The 24,432-nt window shown below is 32.0% G+C and overlaps 2 protein-coding genes and 1 long non-coding RNA gene across 8 annotated transcripts in view; 2 read left to right on the top strand and 1 right to left on the bottom strand.

The window, feature by feature from the left end:
* Positions 1 to 23,518, top strand: part of LOC109538330 (carboxypeptidase D) — a 31,820-nt gene extending 8,302 nt beyond the window's left edge. The window contains exons 1-13 of one of the 6 annotated variants that reach the window (XM_048663680.1): positions 5,739 to 6,007; positions 6,053 to 6,184; positions 11,704 to 11,933; positions 12,392 to 12,626; positions 14,596 to 14,729; positions 14,782 to 14,918; positions 17,069 to 17,256; positions 17,524 to 17,553; positions 17,654 to 17,793; positions 19,529 to 19,684; positions 19,772 to 19,948; positions 20,006 to 20,107; positions 22,841 to 23,518. In XM_048663680.1, the coding sequence (XP_048519637.1) occupies positions 11,724 to 11,933; positions 12,392 to 12,626; positions 14,596 to 14,729; positions 14,782 to 14,918; positions 17,069 to 17,256; positions 17,524 to 17,553; positions 17,654 to 17,793; positions 19,529 to 19,684; positions 19,772 to 19,948; positions 20,006 to 20,107; positions 22,841 to 22,987 (1,656 nt within the window). In that variant the 5' untranslated portion in view covers positions 5,739 to 6,007; positions 6,053 to 6,184; positions 11,704 to 11,723 and the 3' untranslated portion in view covers positions 22,988 to 23,518. Of the gene's footprint in view, positions 1 to 5,738; positions 6,008 to 6,052; positions 6,185 to 11,703; positions 11,934 to 12,391; positions 12,627 to 14,595; positions 14,730 to 14,781; positions 14,919 to 17,068; positions 17,257 to 17,523; positions 17,554 to 17,653; positions 17,794 to 19,528; positions 19,685 to 19,771; positions 19,949 to 20,005; positions 20,108 to 21,811; positions 21,965 to 22,840 lie in introns of those variants that run through there. The other 5 variants (XM_048663679.1, XM_048663678.1, XM_048663675.1 and 2 more) reach the window with 5 other exon arrangements.
* LOC125503566 lies at positions 2,587 to 5,098 on the top strand. The gene is made up of 2 exons (XM_048664241.1): positions 2,587 to 2,785; positions 4,740 to 5,098. The coding sequence occupies exons 1-2, from the start codon at positions 2,587 to 2,589 to the stop codon at positions 5,096 to 5,098; spliced, it is 558 nt and encodes a 185-aa protein (XP_048520198.1).
* Positions 23,519 to 23,877: 359 nt separating the features above from the next.
* LOC125503498 lies at positions 23,878 to 24,325 on the bottom strand. The gene is made up of 2 exons (XR_007280919.1): positions 24,293 to 24,325; positions 23,878 to 24,220 (listed from the first exon to the last, which is right to left on the bottom strand). It is a non-coding gene; the product is annotated as an uncharacterized LOC125503498 (long non-coding RNA).
* Between the last annotated feature and the right edge of the window lie 107 nt (positions 24,326 to 24,432).

Below are 24,432 nucleotides of genomic sequence, written 5' to 3'. Positions count from 1 at the left end.
CATGCTGAGATTAAAACGTTTATCCCATTGATAATAGGATAAAATATGATACATGTATTCATGATTAGCACGTTAGCTCCATGAACGTCATGTTCAAGTTTTAGCATGAAAATTAGTTAAAAATAAAATTGCGAAGAACCACAAAGCGAATTTAGAAATTCTACAATATTTCGTATTTTTTGGTTCATTTCCTACTGATTTACATACATATTGTTTACAATAAAATTGCAAAAATAATATTGGCAATCATATTATTGGAAAATTTGTAAGAATATTTCTTTCACAAAAAGCTAAGCTCTATAACTTAAGTTCTTAAGTGAGCAGCTGCTCACGACAAAAGCGGGTTTAGAAAGGCAAAATATACGTTCAGATCCCTTTTTTAAGACTTCAATAAACTAGTTTTAGAATCCAATTCCAATAAAAAATATAAAAATACTCTAATAAAAACGAAATTATTAATAACAAGTGCCTAATTGCAGCATTCGCCAATACACCGAAAAAATTGACACATGTTTTGAAATCAGTATGCAGATGTACGAAGTAGGTATAGAAACGAAGTAGAGAAGTTAACATACAGGATGTTCTCTTAGAAATAATTGGTGTAAAGCCAAATTTTGCACTGAAACATCGTCATGCGTCTTATTTTGGTTTTAGAAAGAATATTTTTTGTGTATTTTCTTATTCTCGAATGAACTGATTTTAAGGATTATTTCTTACTAGTAATTTGGTTTCGAACGTTTTGAGGAGATTTGAATAATATTTATTGTTTTGTATACTCACCCATTCTTATATTAGAATATATACAAGATGGTTCATAAATATACCGATATACTTCGAAGAGCACTAAAGGATATCCACTCAAGCTTTATTGACATATTGCTTTATAAAAAAATATCATACACTGAATTATTTTTTTCTTTTATATATTCATTGAATTATGAAACCAACTTTATTACCAGAGACGTGCTCACTGAGCAACTGGGAGTATACTACATAAATAAATGACACTCGATACTTGACCAGTAGTAGTAGTAGCATTGTGGGGGGACCCGACGAATCCGGTGAGCAGGCCTTAAAGGCCCTTTTCGCCATTCCCTCTCCATCCATTCCCCCCTTACCACTCCTGATCTTAGCCACCCAGGCGTCCCACCTACCTGATAAAGGTAAGGATCTGTCTCCACTCTAAGGAAGGCAATTCGATGCGGGAGAGTGTGGAGGCCCCAAGGAGGCGCCTCCTATTAGACGACCAGTAATGCCAGACTCCTAATAGGTGGTATGATGTTTCCTCTGCTATTCCACATTGTGGACACACGGGACTCACCAGTGTAGGTGTCTGTTTAGACCACAGTCCATTTAGATGTTATCTTGGCGTCACTTGGGGTTTCTATCAACTCTTTGTCTTGTCTACACCCTTGACTCTCTGTTGGAGAAGTGTGTATTTCTGTCCTCTTATTATATGATCCAGGTATTGAAGATTTCTTTTTTTCATGGTGTTAATGATTTCGCATTCCTTCTGCATCCGGTTCAGCACTTCGGCGTTAGTAAGTCTATCGGTCCAGGGAATACGCAACATTCTACGGCAGCACCACATTTCGAATGCTTGTGGTTTGTCGATGTGGTTTTTCTTGAGGTCCATGCTTCAACTCCATACAAGAACATGGAAAAAACGTAACAACGTATAATCCTCATCGTAAGATCCATGTTAATATTCCGACTCGTAAATAACTTCCTCATTTTTACAAATGTTGATCTGCCTATTTCTATCCTCGTTCTTATTTCTCTTGCTTGGTCACCTGTTTGTTCTATCCAAGTCCCTAGATATTTATATGTCGACACATTCTCTATTTTTTGCCTAGTTCAGATCTTATAGAAATTTTGTAACAACCATTAACTTGGTTTTCTTAAAATTAACTTTTAGTCCGTATTCGTTACATCAATCATTTAATTTTTCTAAAAGGTGTTGTGTGTCCTCAAGGCTGCTCGTTTACAAGGCGGTTTCATCAGCGTACCTCATATTCCTGGGCTGCTCATATTCAGCTTGCTATCTGTCGGTTACTTAACCCTATGTGAGGTTCGACAGTTTCCCTCGAACCACATGTGAGCCTGAATTCACACTAGGTTTAATTGTTTCTGTTCCGCCACTTTGTTCAGGGTATCTCAGCAATCCTGGATCAGTCTACTGTCCATCTGAACACTTGAGGCACATTTTTTAAAATTCTTGAAACACTTAAATATTTTGGAAACGAGTGATCGGAGGAAAAAATGTTCCAAATAAGAAGTTAATATCTGGGAGGGCAAAGTTTATTAATGTTAGAAAAACAACGCCTACATCGACCTTGTAGGCTATTTCTCCTAAATATAGTTTGCTAGATATCGATTGCGGCGGTTCCTGGTGGGACACCCTGTATGTAAGGATATAGTCCCCAGGTGGGAAAATGCCACCTTTCCGAGGAGGGCTGCCTCGGAATTCTGGGCTATGGAATCTGGGGAGGGCCAAAAATTGCTAGTTATGCCACAAATTCCCAAAGCAAAATCTCTGTTCGAATATGTTCCTATAATATCAGAACACTGTTCTCAGATGAGAGGATGATCCAACTGAAGGAAAAACTGAAAAAAATCAAGTGGGATGTCGTAGGTCTCAGCGAGGTCAGGAGAAGAAGAGAAAATCAAGTCACTTTGGGATCCGGAAACTTATTCCACTACAAAGGATTAGAAAAAAAATCCGAGGGAGGTGTAGGCTTCATGGTGCACAAGAGACTCCGTGCAAATATAAAGGAGGTCAAAAGTATCAGCTCAAGAGTCATTCACCTTAACATTTAAACTAAACACGAGATATAGTTTAAAAATAATACAGGCTTACGCTTCAACATCCGACATTCAATTCGGATGAGTAAGATATTGAAGTTTTCTATGGAGACCTAAACACCGCTTTGCACGGCAGTCCAACTCACTTCACCATTATGATGGGTGACTCCAATGCAAAACTTGAGAGAAAACAAGACGAAGCAGAAAGTTCACTTGAAGATCATCATGGTTTTGGAGAACGCAACCAGAGACTATGTATACTGTTGAACTACATACAACAGCACAAACTATTGGCTTTAAACTCCTTCTACGCAAAAAACCGCAAAACAAATGGACCTGTATAAGCCCAGATGATAAACACAAAACGAAATAGACTATTGCTTCACGAACATCAGTAAAATAGTCCAAGACCTTCAGAAGATGAAGATATCGACATCCAGGAACTAAGCGCATCTGTAGAAAACAGCATCAAATCGGCTGCTTCGGCTGCTTAGGGAGGAAGGCCAAGGATGAGAGGATCAGTCAGAATACTAAAGAGCTTAGGAGAACTAGAAATTAACTAAGAAATAAATATAAGGAGAATTATGCGCAACTACGAGAACTGGATAAAGAAATTTCAAAAGCTGTGAGAAACGACGCAAGAAGATTTAATTTGGAGATTATAAAGAAGATCATACAGGAAAAGGCATAATTGTCTGTGTTTGTTAAAAAAATTGTCACAATGCAAGAAGGATATCTGCAAGCTGAGGGATAAACAAGGCAATGTGAGAACAACCAGAGATGAAATCCTTAAAATAGTAGATATTTTATACCAAATTATATAAAAAGCAAACAGAAGGAGCACCTGGCGAAAATAATTATTAAAGTTCTGAACCAAGAATCGAAAAATATCCCAGAGATCACAGTAAGCGATATAAATGGAGCCCTTTTTTAAATAAAAAATAGCAAGACCCCAGGAGAGGATGGATTAGTTATCGAAGCAATTAGAATGGGAGGAAACAAGCTGCTGCAGGCTATAAAAACAATTTTTACTGCAGGCCTCTTAAAAGCTTAATAGCCACGCCCTCTGACCACCTCCAGATTTTGAAGAACGTTATTCAGAAATGTGTGGAGTACAACAAGCCTCTAGTACTTATCTTCGTAGATTATGAGAAAGCATTGGATTCAGTAGACCAACACACAATGCTGAAAGCTCTGTCAGACTGCAGAATAGACTATCGGTACTCGTCAGTTATCAAAAATATTTATCAGAATGCTACTGCATGTGACAGACTCCACGACAACACTGACAAATTCCATATTGACATGACATTGACGTTGCGAAACGCCACCATCACCCAAGCAATCAAGGAGTTGATGACATTTATAACATAAAACAATACCTACATACTTTTCGATCTGCTTCTCTTTTCTTAAAAGCTTGCAAAAGTGGATTAGAGCTAAACAAAATAAATCACAATCAGATGTAAACACCAAGGTGACACCAATGTCAACAAAACAATTGCCAAATAACTACTTAACTTGTAGTTATAATTTTAGCCACCAGGAGGCGTCTGGATTTTTGAACTCCCGAATACTGTTCTCCAGTACATGTTCAAACAAACAAACTGGGACAACCTAGGTGTGATATATACGGTGAAAGACTCAATCACCTAAGATTTGCCGACGATATAGTCCTTATAGCCGAAGGACTGGATGACGCCGTCTCAATGTTAAGAAATCCAAATGAATAGTCATTAAAAGTAGGACTTAAAATAAATTTTCCCAAAACCAAGATTATGACAAACCTTGTGCTCGGTGAAGGCATAGGCATTGACGGTATCAGGGTGGAAGAAACTACATCCTCGGATAAGCGATCCTCTCCTTTAAATACCTCGGATAAGCGATTTCTCTTGGAAAATATAATCAGATCCTAGAAATTCTTCAAATAATAGAGCTAGCATGGGCTGTATATGGGAATCTCAAATATGTGTTCAAGGCAGAGTTGTCTAACTGCCTAAAGAGGAAAGTTTTTAACCAGTGTGTCCTTACCAGTCCAGTATTTACCTACGGGGCCGAAACCCTAACACTCACTAAACGGACAATAAAGAAAATACTAGTTACGCAACTAGCGATGGAACGATCTATGCTGGCAATCTCTGGATTGGAACTGGATGCAGACAGCACAAGACAGAGGACAGTTGAAATTATTGAGGGAAGCTTTCGTCCAGCAGTGGACTGCAATAAGCTGATTGATGATGATGATGATGTAGATATGCTTGTTATGGCCTTATCAAAGCCCCCTCCACGTTGAAAAAGAACATTTTTGAATTTATCCCGTATGGACCTGTTAAGTGCACAAAAATTTATATGGATTTACATAAATGTGTCTTAGACTTAACTAGGCCCATAGAGTAAGTAAAATATTTTATTTTCTCTGTGACTGAGCCTAGTTGTGAAAAATATATCAATGAAACAAGGAAAATGGGCGGATTTCGTGTAATAGAATAAAAGGAAAACACACAATGTAAATGACCGGCCATCATTTTTGTTTCCTCTAACGCGTGCGTATATGGTTTGATATTGTTTCACTTATTTCATACATTTGATTTCGAGGCTGTATTGAAAATTGTGTGTTCAATTCTGCTGCTCTTTGAATATTTCGACATTTATTTTATATTGTACATCACCATTTGCAGGATTCTTTAGTCTTCTCTAAATGAGTGTAGATCGCAGTAGCTTTTTTTATTATTATTTTTTTTAAATTTATGCAAAGCTTTACTGCATATTTCTATCATTTGCATACATATTTTGAAAAGTTTTAAAATAAATCAAATACATGAGTTCTGTATGCCGTTGGAGGAAACAATAACTTAAAATTGTACAGGTCAACTAAATTACTTTATTTATTCGCATTGTTGACCCCTTGTCAGCCTCGTTTCGGTTGGCAATTTACCTTGATTCTATCAATGCCAGGTTGCATAAAGTTGCAATAAATTTAAAAAAAGACTGCAAAACTGTGTAAAATTTTCGTAACAGTTTAATACTACCGGACTATGGCTAAACTCATCCGCTGTTAAACCACTGAACATTGAATCAAACGGTACAAGTTCAACTCAGGTGAAAATAAGTCCATTCCGTATCGACTACTCCGAGCAGAATCATGAGAAAGCTGTGACGATTTCAGAGAAACAGAGAAAACAGTGTCAGTGTGATTTTCTTAGTCAGTTCGAGCGTAAAAGTGAAAGACGATTAAATATTTTCTCAGAGTTTTTAGTGACATTTTGCTGCAATTAGTGGCCGATCCAAGCTACCATCGACTTCTTCACAAATGACTGCGATAGCTAAATAGTTAAATTTTTCTGTTAGAAATAATATCCTTTGTGTTTTTTTAAATTAGGTAAGTACTGCTCATTTCACATATAAAGGATTTAAGAATCCTTACTAAATCAGCGAGGAAAAACTACAGCAATTTGACGAGATGCGCTCAGATGTGCGATCAATAAGAGCGAAGAATTCAGAATTAGCAAGGTCAATGAAGCGGTAATAGTAAAAAAGTGGTTTATCTAATCCCAAATTGCATGGTTTTGTCGGGTTTACCACTTGTTAATGTAATAAAATTCCTGAGAAAACCGCAAATGTATTCTTTTAACAATAGCATAAACATTATTATCGTGTATAATCTCCTTTTGATTCGCAAACTTCAATATTACTTATTATTATTTATGATACTGCAGTTTTGCTTTAAAGAAAATATTAATCTTTCACAGAAAAGATTAATTATTTATTTGATAAAATAACTATTTATTTATTAAATTGGCCCCAGCTTTGATGAATTTGAGTTAATTAATATGTTTAAATCTTTACATGATTGTGAGCACACTTTTGCTTTTCGTAAAATGTTTTTTGCGGTTTCTAAAGGTGCAAAAATAGACGTAAACTTTTTGGGTTATTAAGGTCTTGACTGTGTTTCAAGATAAATCTGTTCTTTGGCCAATTTCTTGTTTTACTTTGTTTTCTCATTTTTTATTATTTGTTGTAATGTAAGTCTGACAATACGCATTAAAACTGATTATGAGTAAGTATAATATAAGATTATAGTGAGTTGCAAACATTCTAAAATATTTTAAATGTTTTATAGAGATCAAAAAATGGAAACTTCCTGCATTATAAATTAAGGCAAAACTAAGACATGAAACTTTTTTCACATTTGCATTCATCGTTTGAAAAGTTATGATTTGAATTTACTGAATATTTTGGAAAAGAACGAATATTTTTTAATATTTTAAAGGGATTAAGTTAGTTAAGTTAGTTTCTCTGAGGTACTGAATTACCAGTTTAGATTTTTTAAAAGTACGTCTATTAATTATTTTATGTTTAATCTTTTTATGTTGTTTGGCTTTCATTTAATTAAGTATATTGAATTTTTTTATTTGACTATGTTTACTACAATATTTATATAATTACTATGTTATCGATATATGGTTTAGCTGCTTTTTGCTAAAATTAAGTTTCCTGAACAGTATATAATAAACAAAATTAAAATTAATAAAAGTTTTTCATATTAAATAGGAGACAAATTAAATCCAAAATACAGACAGACGTATAGAGATTGATTTTTTTAGATAGTGTATGAATTTTTAACAACTAATACAATTACGAATTTGTCTCAGAGTTAATTTATGGTTATTTCGTCTATAAAAATCATGATATGGAATTAACCTATCGTCAATGGCTTTAAAACGGTTGTACAAAAATTATACCTAATGTAATTATCATATTTTTCAACCAATTTGCTATTATTAATCTTTAGCTCATTTCTAAGTAAGCTTCTAGCTAAGCTTAATGAGTTATTATATAACTCTTTACATCGTTGTTTTCTGGTTCAAAGAGTTGTTGCATCTACTTTTTTAAAATTCTTATCAATTTAATACGAATTACGAAATTTTAAAAACAATTAAAAAAATGAAAAGTTTTTCGGCACAACTACCGTGCAACTATTATTCATTCTTATCGGAGAATTTGGTAAATTAAATATATAGGATATAGGGCGTCAAAATAACGGTAACATCAAGCAGTACGTGGCGTAAATAAATTAAATAAAATTGATTACAGTTGAATATTTATATAAAGCGCCCACTAGTTCGAAATTTTGATAAAGCCGGTTTGAGTTTCGTATATGGAACCTGACATGAAAAAACCAAATGGTTGGTAAAATACACAACAAACTTTCTAAAAATTACATATAAAACTGCGTTTAAGGGGGCAAAATGAATGTTTTCGTGAAAGAAGTTCTTTAACGCAATATAAACTATTTAAGTTGATCACTTAAGTATGTTCTATTTCTATATCTTTTCATTGCTTACTTCAACACTTTCTAGCATTGTACTGTTTCAGACAAGAAAGTACTCACTTTTCAATTTGATTAATTGTACTGGGCTTCAGTTACTTTTACTTGGTCAATGATAATTTGTGTGTAGTTCCATACAAACTAAACTAACGTCATTTTATTGCCGATTATACTGATATTTTTAATAGTCCACGAAACTTTGAATAAACGAATAATAAATTTAATAAAAATTAGTATGTTGAGAAACATTTACTGCAATGTAATTAAAATTTTAATGAAATATTCGTGGTGTACATTTGGTTCAAAACAATTTGAACCTGTTAGGCAACAATGATTGAAAGTATCACCTTTACAGTTTATTATATGTTTTTTTTTTTGTGAAAGGCAAATATAGAAAATGTTATATTACAAAATTTGCCATCAAAGGCAACATTTGCATTAAAACTTTGAAAAGTGAAATTAATCAGAAAATGCTGCAAGTCCCTTTGTAATTAGATGAGTTAAAACGGCCTTAAAGAATATCCCGTATATTCAGAGTTATTTTTAAATTTTATATGTATTATCATGATTGAGACCCGTTAATTTTTTTTTTCCAAATTTTTGGAATTTGTAGTAGGTATTATGCAGGCTGCTTCAAAAGCCACAAGTCAAGTTATTTGATTTTTAAAATTTACTGAAGATTTTTATTTTTTTTCTGTAATACAATATCCTGTTTCTGTCTTCTCCGAGCCAAAATTAAATACCGTGCATTAATTAATTTGTTAGCAAATAAATCAAAAACGGTGGCAAATACAAAATGAAAGTTTGAAATAAGAAATATTCTAAATTGAACAAGAAAGAACAGAGGAATTAAGGAAAAGTGGTTCGACTTGAATGGTCCAGCATAAAAAGTTCGATGGTGAAAAAACATGACTTCTAAAAATATCACCTTGCACATTCGATCCCGGTTTGATTTAAATATATTAAAAGTTTCAATAGTTTGAACGGAAAACTTGAATATCATTTGTAATTTCGACACGTCGTGTCTTTGAACCTCTGGTTTTTTGCGCATATATTTATGAAGAAAAAAAACTTATTTTGAGAACCTAATATTCCTAAAAGCTTGTGGGTGACCCGTAAAGATCTTGTATAGAAGGAAGAAATAAAGAACGATATTTTAAATAAAGTGAAACAAAATATGAATTAAAAAACACGTTTGGCACAAACATATGCTATTTTGAAACCTTTTTCAAACCTTTGCTTTTTGACATTTTCTGTAAATTGAAGATAATCAATTATATCCGAAATTAATAGAAATACTTGTGTGTGTCCAAGCAGTATGAGACAATTAAGCAAATGAGAATCTTTTTCCACTGTACGTTATTTTATACGTAAGCATAGGATCGTCCAATTATGCATATTTTTGCATTTAATCTGTAGATATTTCATTGCCAACCGCATTTTTTTTTCAGGGAGATTAGTATTACGCTAATAGAGTAGTTATAATAATCTGATTATTTATTTTTTTCATGTGAATCTAAAACGCTAAAGTTTTTTAGAATAATATATAATGTTTACATTCAAACAACAATTTGCCAATGCAAAATTAAAAATTGTGAAAGCGTAAATTGATGATTTTGCCAGGTTTCAAGAACCACTCTGTTTATGCACGTGTTGTACGTAATTAAATTTTTTCACAACTTTACAAGCTATTATTTTCCTTTATTTCCATTCGGCGTCATGGCCTGATAATTTATATGAAAGCTATTCATGTTTGTTTACGCGCTTATAGGAAACCCCATTTAAAACCGTTAGGTTCGGTGAAATTTAAAACAACATTTTGATCCATCTGCTTTTTCACTTGTACCTGCTAAGTAGCAGATACTTATTAAGGTACATTTGTTAGCTTTCAGTTTATTGTAATTGCGACAAAAATTTAATATTTTATATATTTTTTAAATAGTTAAAATAAAAAGAGCAGATTAAAACGAATGAACTCATAACTTTCATAATTTGCGAAATAGATCTTCAGTAACATTTTTTTTTAATTTTTTTGAATTGAATAAAATTGGTCATAACACAAAACGCAAATTTCTAATAAGTACATTTTAATCGAGAACAGGTCGCCTTAAGCACTAACATTTATGTTACATGGGTGTTTGTGCAATATTAAAAATTACTTAACTTCTCCAGCTAAACTCAAATTAATACATATGAGCCGTTTTCTTATTGAATATGGAAATATTGAAGGTCTTATTACACTAATTTTGTATTTTTTAAATATTAAATTGATTTAAATTTATAATGTAAACTTTTATAAATTGCGATTAACAAAAATTTATAATTTTAATAAGTTCAAAAGGACTTGCACCACTTTCATAGGGATCAACATTTTGGAGAGAGGAGATACAATTTTGAACTAAATAGTAGTATGTCTTTGAGGAAAGTGGACGTACACTATTTTCAAAGTAATTATGTTTGTAACTTTGTAATGATATAAACAATGAAAAATTTAACAGCTTTTTGGGAAAAGTTTATGAATAAAAAGTTCATAGAAAATTGTATTAATTTTTATCATTTCATCAACAAATTTTTTTTCAAAATGGACTTACACCACTTTAAAAGAAAACTGCTCATATATGTATGTCTTTTAGTTGTTCGCATAGTAAATTCCAATTTGTAATATATGCTCGTCCAACTTGCTTTTTAGATGAGTATATTTTTAATGAGTTATTTTTTATTATAATTTATCGTAAGGACGAAATCGTATTAACCGAACCAAACGGAAGCGAATAATTTAATAAAAATGGTCTGACCTGGATTGATGAAAGAGCTGCAGTAAGTCAGCAGATCAAGGTCGGAAGAATTGATACTTGTACCTGTTATTCAACGAGCTATGTTGTATAGAATTGTATATTTGTATGCGTTAATATCTAATTAAATCACATTTTTGCATTATAATTTTTTCATGATTATTATCCAAATCAGTGAATTGTTTAAATTCTATCAATTATTGTATTTGTTTTCAATAAATGTAACATGGAAATAGTGTATCGTTGTCATTTTAGCCACTATTTTTTACGATTGAGAGAAGCAACATTGATTATATAATAAAGATTGGAAATAAAAAAAAAATAATGGTGTGTTTGATAATCAAGGCTTGAAGACCATCTTAGACAAATCTGAAAGTTAAAACATTAGGTAGTTTTAATCCAGAAAAAAAACAAACAAACTCATCAGCAAAACATTTAAACCTTCTTTCACTGTTTTCATTGAAATATTCTTTAAATTAAAAAAAATAAATAAAAAATAACGGTCCAAACACATATTTCTTAATTGAAATTAAAGTTAATTAAATTCGCAAAAAAATGTAAACTCAAATGCATTTTCATATGAATATTTCTTTCAAAACGCACTCAGAAGCAACCGCAAGTTTTGTTAGTTGTGGGTGAAAACCAAGTTTATATCAGAAATTATTTTTTCTGAGAATTTTTAAAACCAATTTTTAGGAGTTTTAAATTTATTTGACACACTAATTTTTATGGATGGAGTTTTAATCTTGGTTAAAACAATTATTGTTTTGCTTTCAGGATCACTTAAAAGCAATAAAATGAAAACTGTGATAAAACGACTGGTATTCCTCACCACTCAAACCACTTGTTTCTTAGCGATTGTTGCACACAGTAGCAATAATCAAGCCGACAGCTACAGTCAAGCTCAGTTATCATCAAAAATCAACGTTGCTGATGATTCTGTAGTGTTTCCAGATGACGCCATCACTAGAACTATACAGAATACAACTCAGATCAAAAGAATATCGGTAAGCAAACAATTAGCTATTTCTTGATTAATTTGTGACCATTTCAAAACTCTTAATATATTGGCTAAAAGATGTTGCAACAAATTTTATCTGCAGTATTGGCTTTTATACAGGTTTTTTCGGTGTCCTAGATACTGTTTTTAGATACTTTAAAGATTTAAGTGTGTGGTTTTAAACTGGTCTGTAAGCATGACTAAATCATCAAATACTTATGCTTAATGCGATAGCGAAATTTACATTACTTAAAATGCAAACAGGATTTTCTATGAATAGTTTGTCTTTGTTTTACATGTTTTATTTGGCAAGATCATTCCATAGCATTTGCTAAGATTTATTTTTCAGTGAACAACTATTTAATTACAAAAATAAAATACCTTCTGGGAATTCAGTATCAATTGACGTCATTACAGTGAACTGAATAGTAAAAAACAATTTTATACAAGATTGCAATTTTTCAGACTTCAGATCAAGGCGACTTGCCCAATCAATATCAAGAGTCCCAACAGCGGCATTATTCGGAATCTGACTTTGTTAATGGTGGAAATTTGAATTTGGATCCCCAGTTTAAAGATGTAGATATTAAGCTTGAGCACAAATATCATCACTTTGATCAGATGACTCAATATCTTCGACAAACTACTGCCCGATATCCGTCCCTCACTGCTTTATATTCTATTGGGAAATCAGTTAAAGGTAAAATAGTTTTTTTGCATTATTAAATTAGTCAATTAGAGGTCATACATAAATGTGATGGTCATATATGATGACCTCTAATTGACTAATTTAATATGACCAGATGATATGACCAGAGTGATAAATAGAATTTCACAGCAGCAGGCAGCCATTTAATGCTGTTTCCATAATAGAATTAGTTTTAATGCGAAATTCAAAAAAATTATTATTCTTTGATGTATAAGATGTTTTAAATTTTCTTCGCGGTTTAAGGAAATATCTTTCGTAAAAATTTGTAGATGCTCACGCATAGTTTTCTTCAGATACTTGACTATTTTAATCTTCGAACTTATTTCATTATTTCAGTGAAATATGTAGTTTGGACTTTCTTGCAGAATCCGAAGGCTTGTGGAATTTTGGATCGGCCACATATATTTGATATCTATATAGAGTTGAGTTTGTGAAACCCAACAGCTGTTTTGAAATAGATTCTTTTCTATTTGAAACTGAGACACTCTTTTAAGAAAATCTGCAGTCCAAATGAGATTCTAAAAATCTTTCAATCCAACCAATTTCAGTTCATGATGATTTGAATGAATTTTTTGAGTTTGAGCAACTTTAAATATCTAAATGGAATATTTGTATTCATTCGGCTGGGAACTTTAAGTAGAATCCCAAAATGCAAAATCTCAATAATTTTGTCGAAAAAGTGTAAGTTTTATCCACTCTATAAAATTGCGACTTTTATATATGTATATCGTTTAGACAACTTTAAGTGATCAACAACATCTATTCGAGATAAAAATTGGCATAGCATTCAAATCACAATGTAAAGTTAACCGTTCATTTAAATTAAGATTGGTCCACCATTTAAATTTGGAACGCTCTGTATAAAAGGAAAGTATTTTTGACGAAAACTAGATATGAGCGCCTAAACTTTTGTATGATGCAAAAAACTTCTAAATTATGGAAACAAATAGTTAATACGTCATTCAATAACCCCGTTCAACTTGGAAGAAATTTAGAAAAGTTTATTTTAAAATATTTGAAGAATAAATGCTAGAATTTAATTTTAACGATTTAATTTTAACGGCTTAATTAACTATAACATGTAAGTTTTTTTGCTTCTGGTTATATGTTTAGTTTAGTTTGTTTCTGTTAATATATACTCATTTACAACTGATTCATTAAAAAAATTTCTTCCCACATTATATTTTCCATTAAAAATCATTTGTTGACAAGAGTGAACAAACAATTAAATAGCAGGAAAAGAAATCAATCAAATTCGTTTTTATTTGGACTTTCATCGAAAACGGCATTTTAAAATTTCAAGACCCCGGGATTTAAAAAACAAGTCTAATGGTCCAAAAAAATTAAAATACGAACAGTAAAAGAGTGAAGAACAGTATATTTTATTAAATATTTTCATTATTGATCGTTAAAACTCTCAAAATTAATGTAACAGAAAATTACTAGAAAAACACCTAAAACACAACAAACCTTTTAAACATTTATAAAGGAATAGAGTGAATGATCACCTGAGGGTACCAATAATAAAAAAAAAATAGGGTACCGATTTTTGGATTATTTGGCTCCTAAATTTTACAATGTCTTACCAAATAACTTGAAAGGGGTGAATAATATTACAAAGTTTAGTTACTGCAGAAAATTTACATTTTTGTGGTTTTTGAGTGTGTTTAAAATTAATTTAAGTAAAGTGTGTAAAGTTTTGTTTTGGTTATTTCATGTATTTTTCTTTTCATTTAAATTAAATAAATTAAATTAGTTTTTAGCATATTTTAATTAAATTAATAGTTAGTGCGTATGTGGTAATTTTTTGAAATAATTTTCATTTAGATGATGATACATACAAATATTTAGGCATCATTATATTAAATTAAGTTAAGCTAAGTTAACTATGTGAACTTATTCACTGTAAACGTACTGGAAAAAGTTCAAATAAATAAATTGAATTGAATTGAATTTATAGGTCGTGATTTATGGGTAATGGTCGTCTCAGCTTCACCTTATGAGCACATGATTGGCAAACCAGATGTAAAATATATCGGAAATATTCATGGAAATGAGGCAGTTAGCCGAGAGATTCTACTTCAGTTGATCAACGTAAGAAGGTAAATTAATCAACATACAAATATTAAAACAAACTATATTGCAGTATTTAGTAACCAACTACAACACAGACCAGTACATTAAATGGTTATTGGACAATACTCGGATTCACATTATGCCTTCGATGAATCCGGATGGATTCGAAGTTTCCAAAGAAGGGGCTTGTGATGGGGCACAGGGAAGGTATGTTTCTAAAATATTATTTTAAACAGGTAAAAAATAGTAATGAAAACAATATTACATAAAGTTGAACCGCAATCAACAATCCTGCAAGAAAGTATATATGTTTCTGTTGCAAAATATAATTTTTAATAATGTTATGTAAGTAAATAATCTGGACACAAAATTGCTTAAGAAGCGAATATGTATATCTTGTCAATCTGCTTAATTTTTATTCAAGCTGCATAAGTTCCTGATATACGTGATATACAGGGTGTCTCATTCGGAACCGATGCGATCGATATCTGGCAAACTGTAATTAGGAGAAATTTGAAAATTGGACAGTGTGCCACATTCATTGGGGGCAAGCGGTCTAAAATATTTTCAAGATGGCCACACTTTCGGTTAAACCGAAAGTAGGTATCAACTTGCTTATTTTAAATGGAACATCCTATATATTATTAGATTTTTGGGGTTCTACTCGAAATTATAAATAAATTTTGTGTATAATATCATATGCCTAAGTCTAACCGTATTTCACACATTTGAAGTTTTATGTAAAAATGACAGATACCGCCACACTAATTTGAGTCGCATTTCTTGTTGCGCTGCAACACTTGCAAATGCAGTCACTCTTTGTCCATGCGTAAATGCCAACAAAAATTAGCGAATTTATGAAATAAATTTGGAAATGGGCGGGAAAAACACCCTGTATGTGACAAAATTTTGTCATTTTGACATTTACTCTATGACACCCCAAATCTAGTTCTCTAACCGAAACCAATCTAAAAGTGAATAAAATGCCGAAGAATTCGCGGAATTTTCGTTCATCCGATGGCAGACGGGGAGGTCCGAAGAATGGGAATTGCCCCGATGAGAGATCTTCGTCGGAATGCTTGGAATCCGAATCTGGCCAATAGGAAGCGGGGTTGCCCGAGGAATTTCAACCGACCCAACCATCGTAGACTTTGAAACCGGTTTCGATGCGCATGAAAACCGGGTTTGAATGAATGTGTAGTAAAGTAGCGTAAATATTACCATGAATTAAATACCGGAGCTTCTTGTTTTGGTTCGATGGTGGTAGTTTTTGCATGTTGAATCAATTCAAGTGGGTTGTTTGGGTATTTTGAATATTCGGTTACCCAAAATAGACTATTTGAAAATTATTTTGAATTCTTGATATAACTATCAAATTCTCCATAAATGATAAATAAGTTCAAATAATCTTTGTTTGCATAATTTAAGCGTCTGGGCATGAATATTAATCATTTTCAAAAGGTGAGCTTACAAACTGACAGCTGTAGTATTCCTTTGGCATTTGATTGTATTAACAATGGCCACTTTTGTCATGGCAACTAAGAGTGACAGTATTTAAAACAAGATGCGACAAAACAGCCATATGAACACATTAAATTGGCAATATTTGAAAAATTAAACACTTTTGGAATAGACAACTTTACACAAACTTACCCTTATTTGTAATACTGATTAAGATAACATTTGTAAAAATGGGGGTTTTCATTTGAAAAAATTGATTTTAGGTGGTTTTTCCAATGTCATTTTGAAACTTATTTCTTTAATACTTTCGTATTAATAGTTAACAAAATGTGGTCGCAATTCCTTTAAAGTAAGTCTTTTTCAACAAGAAATGCGACTCAAATTAAGTAAATATTTACTAATAGAAAAAATTTATAATTATCCGATTGGCTGCAACTGTATTAACTTTTTATATAAAATTTAATTACAGTTTTCCAGATATTGATCGCGGCGGTTCCCGGTGGGACACCCTGTATAAACTGCTGAAATATAGAGCATTTAACGAAAGCAAAATTCTGAACGCATCACACTACTGTGTTTTAAGCTTTATAATCTTTGGTGAAAATATCATGGGTTTAAAGCTAAAAGTGACCAGGTCCAAAATTGCTGTACTTGTATTTGCTGACCAACTAATTAAAAAATAATAATATATTTGCCTTCAAGGCCACACAAACAGGTGCACGAAAATGTGTTTTTAATGACCAAGTTTCCAAAAGGATTCCGATAAAATTTTTGTCTCGGTTTAAAAGTACATTGACCAAAAATTGAATATATTATATAAATTGATATATTATTGGGCATTTTTTTTCATAGAAAAATTTTGTGTTTGAGATTTGATATTGTTTGTTAAATTCAAGGTACAATTCCCAAGGCTACGATTTGAACAGAAATTTCCCCGACTACTTCAAGCAGAACAACAAAAGACCCCAACCCGAAACAGAAGCAGTGAAGGAATGGATTAAGAAAATCCAGTTTGTTCTTTCTGGAAGTTTGCATGGTGGCGCTCTGGTAGCTAGTTATCCGTTCGACAATAGTCCTAATTCACGTAAGTATTTAAAAAAATTTAAGTTGCATTTACAATTACTTGTATTTAGTTATGGGACTTTGTTTTACATATTTTAAAACGTTTTCCGAAGATTCCACTGAATTTCCGCGTTCTTGCTCCACACAAATGAACAATAATGGGACGGAAAACATGAAATTTTGGCATAATCTTACACATAAGTATCTGATATTTTAATTCAAAAACTTTCAAAATTTGACGCTTTCTTGTAATATTAATTATTTGAAAGTTTTTAATGCCGCAAAAAAGGAGTCTGTGCCTCATCTGCTCTGTGCGCCAGTAAGTATATTTATTCAGCGTAGCAATAATAGCCGTAAAAATATTTAAATAAAGATTTAGTTAGATGATCAGAACTACTAACAATATCTCTCCCTTATAGTGTTTACAACTTACTCTCATACTCCATCGCTGACTCCAGACGATGATGTGTTCAAGCATTTGGCTCTCACATATTCGACGAGTCATGCTAAAATGAGTAAAGGAGTCTCATGCCAATCGTCACAGACTTCATTCCGAAGGGTGAGCACATACACTATATTTACATACATAAAGTAGAAAATTTATTGATTCCACTGAAACTAATTGCAGCCTGGAAAAAATAGAACTTTTGGCATTTTCAGAGCCGTCAAAGGTTATATATATAAAGATGGTACAGATATCGAGATGTGTTAATTTCCGGCACCCCAGGATCGGTTTCCAGTCTATTAATTCTCATGTTGGCTTTAGCCCGAAAATAACACTTCTGAAATATGTCCTGTATTTCCCATGTTATAGTTGGGCGAAGTACAGAACAGTTTCGGGAATGTAAGCTAAACCGAACTGATGAGAGCTAACAGACTCGAAACCGATCATGTGGATACCTGAGATTAACACATTTTGAAATCTGAACTTGCTTACATCAGAAACCAATAAATTTATTACAAAAAGGAACCGAAATCTCTGTTGTATATACCATAACAAAGTTATTTTCAAATATCATAAATATAAATATTTCTACAACTTGAAGGACTCATTTAGTTTTTTTAAAATTTGCTTTCTATCCTCGGTTTCACCAAGTTTTGTAGCTTTATTGCGGACTTTGGTCTACCGTTATTTCCAAAGTCATTCAATAAAAGAAGCAACAGGAATTGTGAATTAAACTTCCGAAAGGTTTAAAATTTTAAAGAAAGGAGAAATTAACGATTCTGTTCAAAATGTATCTCAAATTTTAGATTGTAATGCGCTATTTAAAGCCGTTTAGGGTAGGTATAACTTGTTTCTCAAAGTTCCTATGTATTATTTTTATTTTATCTATGTTATAAAGGGCAAGTAATCAAGGCCGGAAAGGTCAATAAAGATTTTTGGTCTACGTATTCTACATTTCGAGCCGATGTATCATGAAATCAATAACAATTCTATTTTTGTTAGAAATAAGAATAGTCGTATTTCTAAAAAATATTACAGTTTACATACTTTTAAATGTTTTAAAGAAAAAGTGCAATGTGCACAAAATATGTATATGTAAAAGTTTACTTAACCGTAACCATCAGTAAGTAATTTTTTTTATTATCTCAAAATTTAATAAAGAATTGATAAAGTTCCATATCAATTCACATGTAGACAAAAATCTTTAGCGCACTTCTGCGTTAGAAAAGACAAAAAATTGTATTTGTTGCCGGAGAAATGTGTTAAGCTTTGTAAATATTAAACCGCGAAGTATTTAACATCACTGTGCATTCTGTTCTCATTTGACCAACTGTGTAAATTTTGGTGTAAATGAATGCGCCCGTTATATGTCTAATATTTCTGCATACTATTTTTTGAGCATTCTATTCTTATGGCCCTGAAGATCGGCTAATAGAAAACCGAAACATCGATACTTCGACTGTTAAAAGTCTGTTCTTCTGGTCCAAGATCCAATCTGTGGTGTTTGAACAACTACAGAATGTTTGTAGAATGAATGAGTTTCAGAATGAAAAAGTAGCTTAGGAAAACGGATGAAAAATTTGTTGAGAACACTGATAATGAAAAAAAAACAGTAAAAATCGCTTTAGACACATTTTTAAATTTAGTTGCTTCATTATTCAATCGAGACTCACTAAAAGTTGGGATCACTCTTTTAATTTGGAGAATTCCTAAAATCTGTTTTATAACTTTTGATTGAAAACTCACATGGATAACATAGGAATTGTTGAAAATACATTTCTTTAAACGGACCTTTTTAAACACTTTGTACATTACAATAAATTAAACTTTTCTATTACTCTCATTCCAGGGTATCACAAATGGAGCGGAATGGTATCCTCTTACTGGAGGAATGCAGGACTACAATTACGTATGGTATGGATGCATGGAAGTTACCTTAGAGGTTTCGTGTTGCAAATATCCCCCAGCTTATGAATTGCCAAAGTACTGGGAAGATAACAAAATGGTAATTATACATATATTTATAAAGCTTATCATTAATCCAAATTACCTGGAATAATTGGTGTTAATTGTCTTGCGTGTGTTGTTTCAGGCGTTGATCAAATTCATTGCTGAAGCGCATCGAGGTGTGCATGGTTTCGTGTTTGATGTAGCAGGAAATCCTGTTGAAAAAGCATCACTTAAAATTAAATCCCGCGATGTCGGCTTCCAAACCACTAAGTTTGGGGAATTTTGGAGAATTCTTCTACCTGGCATGTATAAACTTGAGGTAAAGTCTTATTCCTATTTAATATAGACATTCATCTCATTAAGATTGATTATTCAGATTTATGCTGATGGTTTTGTTCCAAGAGAAATGGACTTCATCGTCGTTGATGAGCACCCGACGCTCCTTAACATCACCTTACACGCAGCTAAGGTATCTAATGTTAGTGTTATTAGACAAGATTCAAAGCCCTTCGTTGTCTTAACCGATTAATGAAACTAAATTCGCTTTTTAAAAATATGGGCTAAGGTGAAGATGTTACGTACAGATGCAGTGTCTCGTGAGCACTTGTAATTTTGTCCGAGGCACTCAAACAGTTCATACTGTTGAGTTGAATAGTGTGCAATTGAGAGATCGGTCACATTTTAAAAAATGTAGGTAACATTTCATGAAATAAATAATGTCGGGAGAATATTAAGAATATAATCTTCATACTTTTTAAACAGGGAGAAACACCCTTGTCTTTTGGAATAGCAACCGCCTATTTAAAATCAAGTGATCATAACGCATTTAAATCGATTCATCTGTTGGGCTCGCTGTGGATACTAATAATACTACTTCTACTGCTGGTACTATTTGATGAATTGTTTCCGATACATTTTTCCAGTATTTCGTAACTTTTTTATATTCTATTTTTATATTCTAATCGGAAACTTTATTATGTAACATACTCTATATCCAAAATTAGTAGGATTATAATCTGCTGCAAAAACGACTTATCAAACACCCTGGCGTAGCTCGTGGCCGTAGAAAGTCTTGAAGATTAGATATTGCTATCTTTAATAGTTTCTATTAACATCTATTAGAAATCCTGAATAGTCCCGTATACAGGATGTCTTATTTTTAATGCTACGGACACCTGTTCGATCATCTCCATAAATTATCGGTTACAATGAACGCTGTGAGATCCACAATATTTTATTTGATGAAAAATATTATACATATTTATGATGGTCGAAATCTCTTGATGTTCAGACACTTTAATCGAATACATTGGATCTATTTTTTACAAACTGCTTGTTGGGTCTTTAGCCTCGAAAATTGTTGTTTTTAAAAAGACAGAATTTCCTTCGTCTCCTAAATAGTTTTATTTTGACGTTTGAATCAGTTTTTACCGAATTAATCCTGATTTTTGCAAATAAATTCCCTTTTATTTACATAAATCTAGTTCTTTTTTTAGCAGATATTACATTAAAGAAATTAATTGCATTTCTTGGGTAAAAGCACAGCTAAACTTATCTATTTTTTTACAAATTTCTTGTTGGGTATTTCGCCTCAAACAATTTTGTCTTTAAACAAGACGGAATTTCCTCACGTCTTTTATTACAGATGGATAAATAATGCTCCTATTTCGCAATATTATTATATTAATTTATATATTGCGAAATAGGAGCACTATTTATCAATCTGTAATAAAAGACGTGAGGAAATTCTGTATTTTTTAAAGACAAAAATTTCTGAGGCAAAATACCCAACAAGCAGTTTGTAAAAAATGAATCCGCCTCAACAATATAGAACTTATCTAGATAATCATTCCTCTAACAATTGTTAAAATCCTCATTGCACATCCAATCTTCATATCAGAGAAGGGTCTGGCACCTTAGGAGTATTTCATTATTTTTTTAAATTATATACGATATTCTATTTAAAAAACACAACTTACACTTGCAACATTTTTTTCAGAAATATTGCGTGTTTTGTAGTGCTTATTGTACCAGTAAACTTTCATATACCCTTTTTCTTTTGTCACCTACAAAAGTTGTAGAAATAATGACTGTAATATTGATTATTGGCATCCAGTAGTCCCATTTGCTAGCTGTATATATTGCTAAAGGTGATGGACTGTAAATATACTATTCGTTTCAGCGTTGGCAACATTTTCCACCCTTAGTTACAAATCCCCCTAAGCCGATCTTGCAACTAGATGGACAACCTCCCAGCAAGGACGCTTTAAATTTCCCTCGCTCTAAATAAAATATCTAATTTAAAGCCGTTCTGGTTATGATTTCTTCATGTGATGTAAGTGGTTTGATGGTGTGGTTAGTGATGATTGTAGATTATTTTAATTGATGGGTTTTATTAGCACCGAAAAGATCTATTTTATGCCTATTTTTTCTCGTTGTTTGGTTGCTGTGAAAATTCAAATAATTTTTATGGATTGTTTCAATATTTCTGAAATGTTTTGTTATAGTGCGATCTGACCAAAAATACACTCATACAGGAAATGGTTTTTTTTAATTTTGAGGAACATTTTTTTTTGGTTTTTTTCTTTCTGAAAATTAGACAATTTGGCTTTTGAAGTTCTTCAAAAAAATCGGACATTGCGATGACAAACAAAAAAAATTATGTTGTACTGGAGAGTTTAAAATGTCGCCATAGCAAAAAATAAATACACAAAAATATAAAACATTTTCGTTCGTTGAATTCTTCAAGTTAATGAGCTGTTAGTTATAACAATTTGTCTATGACAAAAGTGATGTGTTCTCATTATAAAATCAAAGAAACATTTTCTTAAATCTATTTTGCATTCACTTTTAAGACTAATTTAGATATTTAGTTTGAAGCTTATTTTTATCTTCGCTTATGGCCTGGCTTGATGGTAGCGCGTTTAAAGCTCAAATACGGCCATGTTTGACAAACATCTAATATCAATTTGAAAAAATCATCCAACCATTGAAATCTGCAGTTAAAAAAGTCCATTTTACTTAAAAAATACGCCGTAAAGTCTTAGTACTAGATGTTGAATCATCCTGTACAACAACGTTACCAAGTATTGTTCCAAGTTCCTTAATTAGATTTTATAAACATTTTGCCATTTTTTTTGCGTTGTATAACTTTTTCTTGAATCAATAACAAACTGCATATCTTGTTTTTAATATAAAATACCTTTTTCAGCGGAAGGAAGGTTTTTACTATCGACCACCCAACAGCGGGTTTAGCAGAGGGCCATTTGTGCCACCCCATCAACCAGTAGCTCAGGAGAGTGGAATTTTTTCGTCGATCACCAATGGATTATCCAACGTATTTAATTACTTTGGATGAATTCGGATAGAACCATATCCACTTTAAATAGATCGCAGTATTATTATAGAATCAATTAAAACAGTTTTTTTGGTAGTTTTCTTACATTTTTACAACATTAATTTACACACTTTTGTTTATTGGTTGAAGTCTAAACTGTGAAAAGTCATCCAGCAAAGCTTTTCTGTAATATTTTTTTAAACATATTATGTGTTTTTTAAGTCTCTAGATGTTTTGAAAAAGGCATCTACTTTTTATTAAGACTGCACTAGAATTCTTCACATAATTCTATATACATTTTATTTTTAAGGGGCGATGAGCTAAGATTAAGTAGTACTTGTTAAAGAAAATAGCTGCGAAAGGTAGACTGTGAATTACTTTTAGAGTAGCAAACACAAGTTATTACTGGTAAAAGTTAGCAAGGAACAGATTTCAAACAAGTCGTGATTAGAACATTTTAAGTAAGTTTAGTGGAATGATTTTAGGATCATCTTCGCAGATTTAAAACACATATTTATTGTTATTTATTTTAATAAACTTTGCTGCGTAGTATATTGCGTTCATTTTATTTGAATGTAAGGAGAAAGAGATCAACATGCAAATGAGTCAACTCAAAATTCAACAGAACCACATCCTAGAGAAAAATGTATATACGTTCAGATGAAAAGTGAAAAAGCCAAAAAAATATACAGTATGTACCAATTATGTTAAAGCAACTGCGTAATATAAATTAATATTATGGAAATATGAAAAGTATATATGAATTAAGGTATATACAATAATCCATATAATTTTGGTTCGGTTGAATGCATTTGAAAGATCGTAAGATTAATTTGATATCCAGAACTCCTGAAAATAATGTTGGTATATCAATCTCATGAACGGCTAATCTGGAAATAATTTTTGAGCAATTATTGCAATTAAGTAGAAATTTTTATTTTCCGCCAGATTATTACACTCTGTATGAATATACTCAAATATGCTTTACGCGTATTGGAAAACATGCAAATCTGCATAATATGCAGACGATACAACGTTGATAGTAGCATTAGAAGAGAAAATCTCGGACCTTCAAAATAACTAAAATGTTGTTCAATCATTGATTTTCTCCATTTTTTGATATGGGGCTGGGCAATTAAAGCAGCAGCGGACTTCCTTCAGGAAAATTCATGCATTCATTTGAAATGTCGTGCTGAAGAGCGGACAGATCGAGCAAGTCGAAGCTTAGTCAATTCTTATTTTCAGAATCTGATTCTTGAGAAGAAAGTCAAGAATAACTTATACTGGATGTTTAATACTGTAACGGAAATGGCCTGGAGTACTCACGTTTGGAATGGGGGATCGAAATTCATGGGGCCCAAATGGGGCTCCCATTTACTGTCAAATATGACACTGACAAGCGGGAAATTTCGCACCTGGACTAGAGATTTCTAGAACTATCTGGAATACCTGAAGAAAAGTATATA

Source organism: Dendroctonus ponderosae, unplaced genomic scaffold (assembly GCF_020466585.1).
Source record: "Dendroctonus ponderosae isolate FM_Combo_2020 unplaced genomic scaffold, Dpon_F_20191213v2 Dpon_F_20191213_2, whole genome shotgun sequence".
NCBI lineage: Eukaryota > Metazoa > Arthropoda > Insecta > Coleoptera > Curculionidae > Dendroctonus > Dendroctonus ponderosae.
The sequence above is the reverse complement of the archived record's forward strand: the minus strand, read 5'-3'. Positions and strand labels throughout refer to the sequence as shown.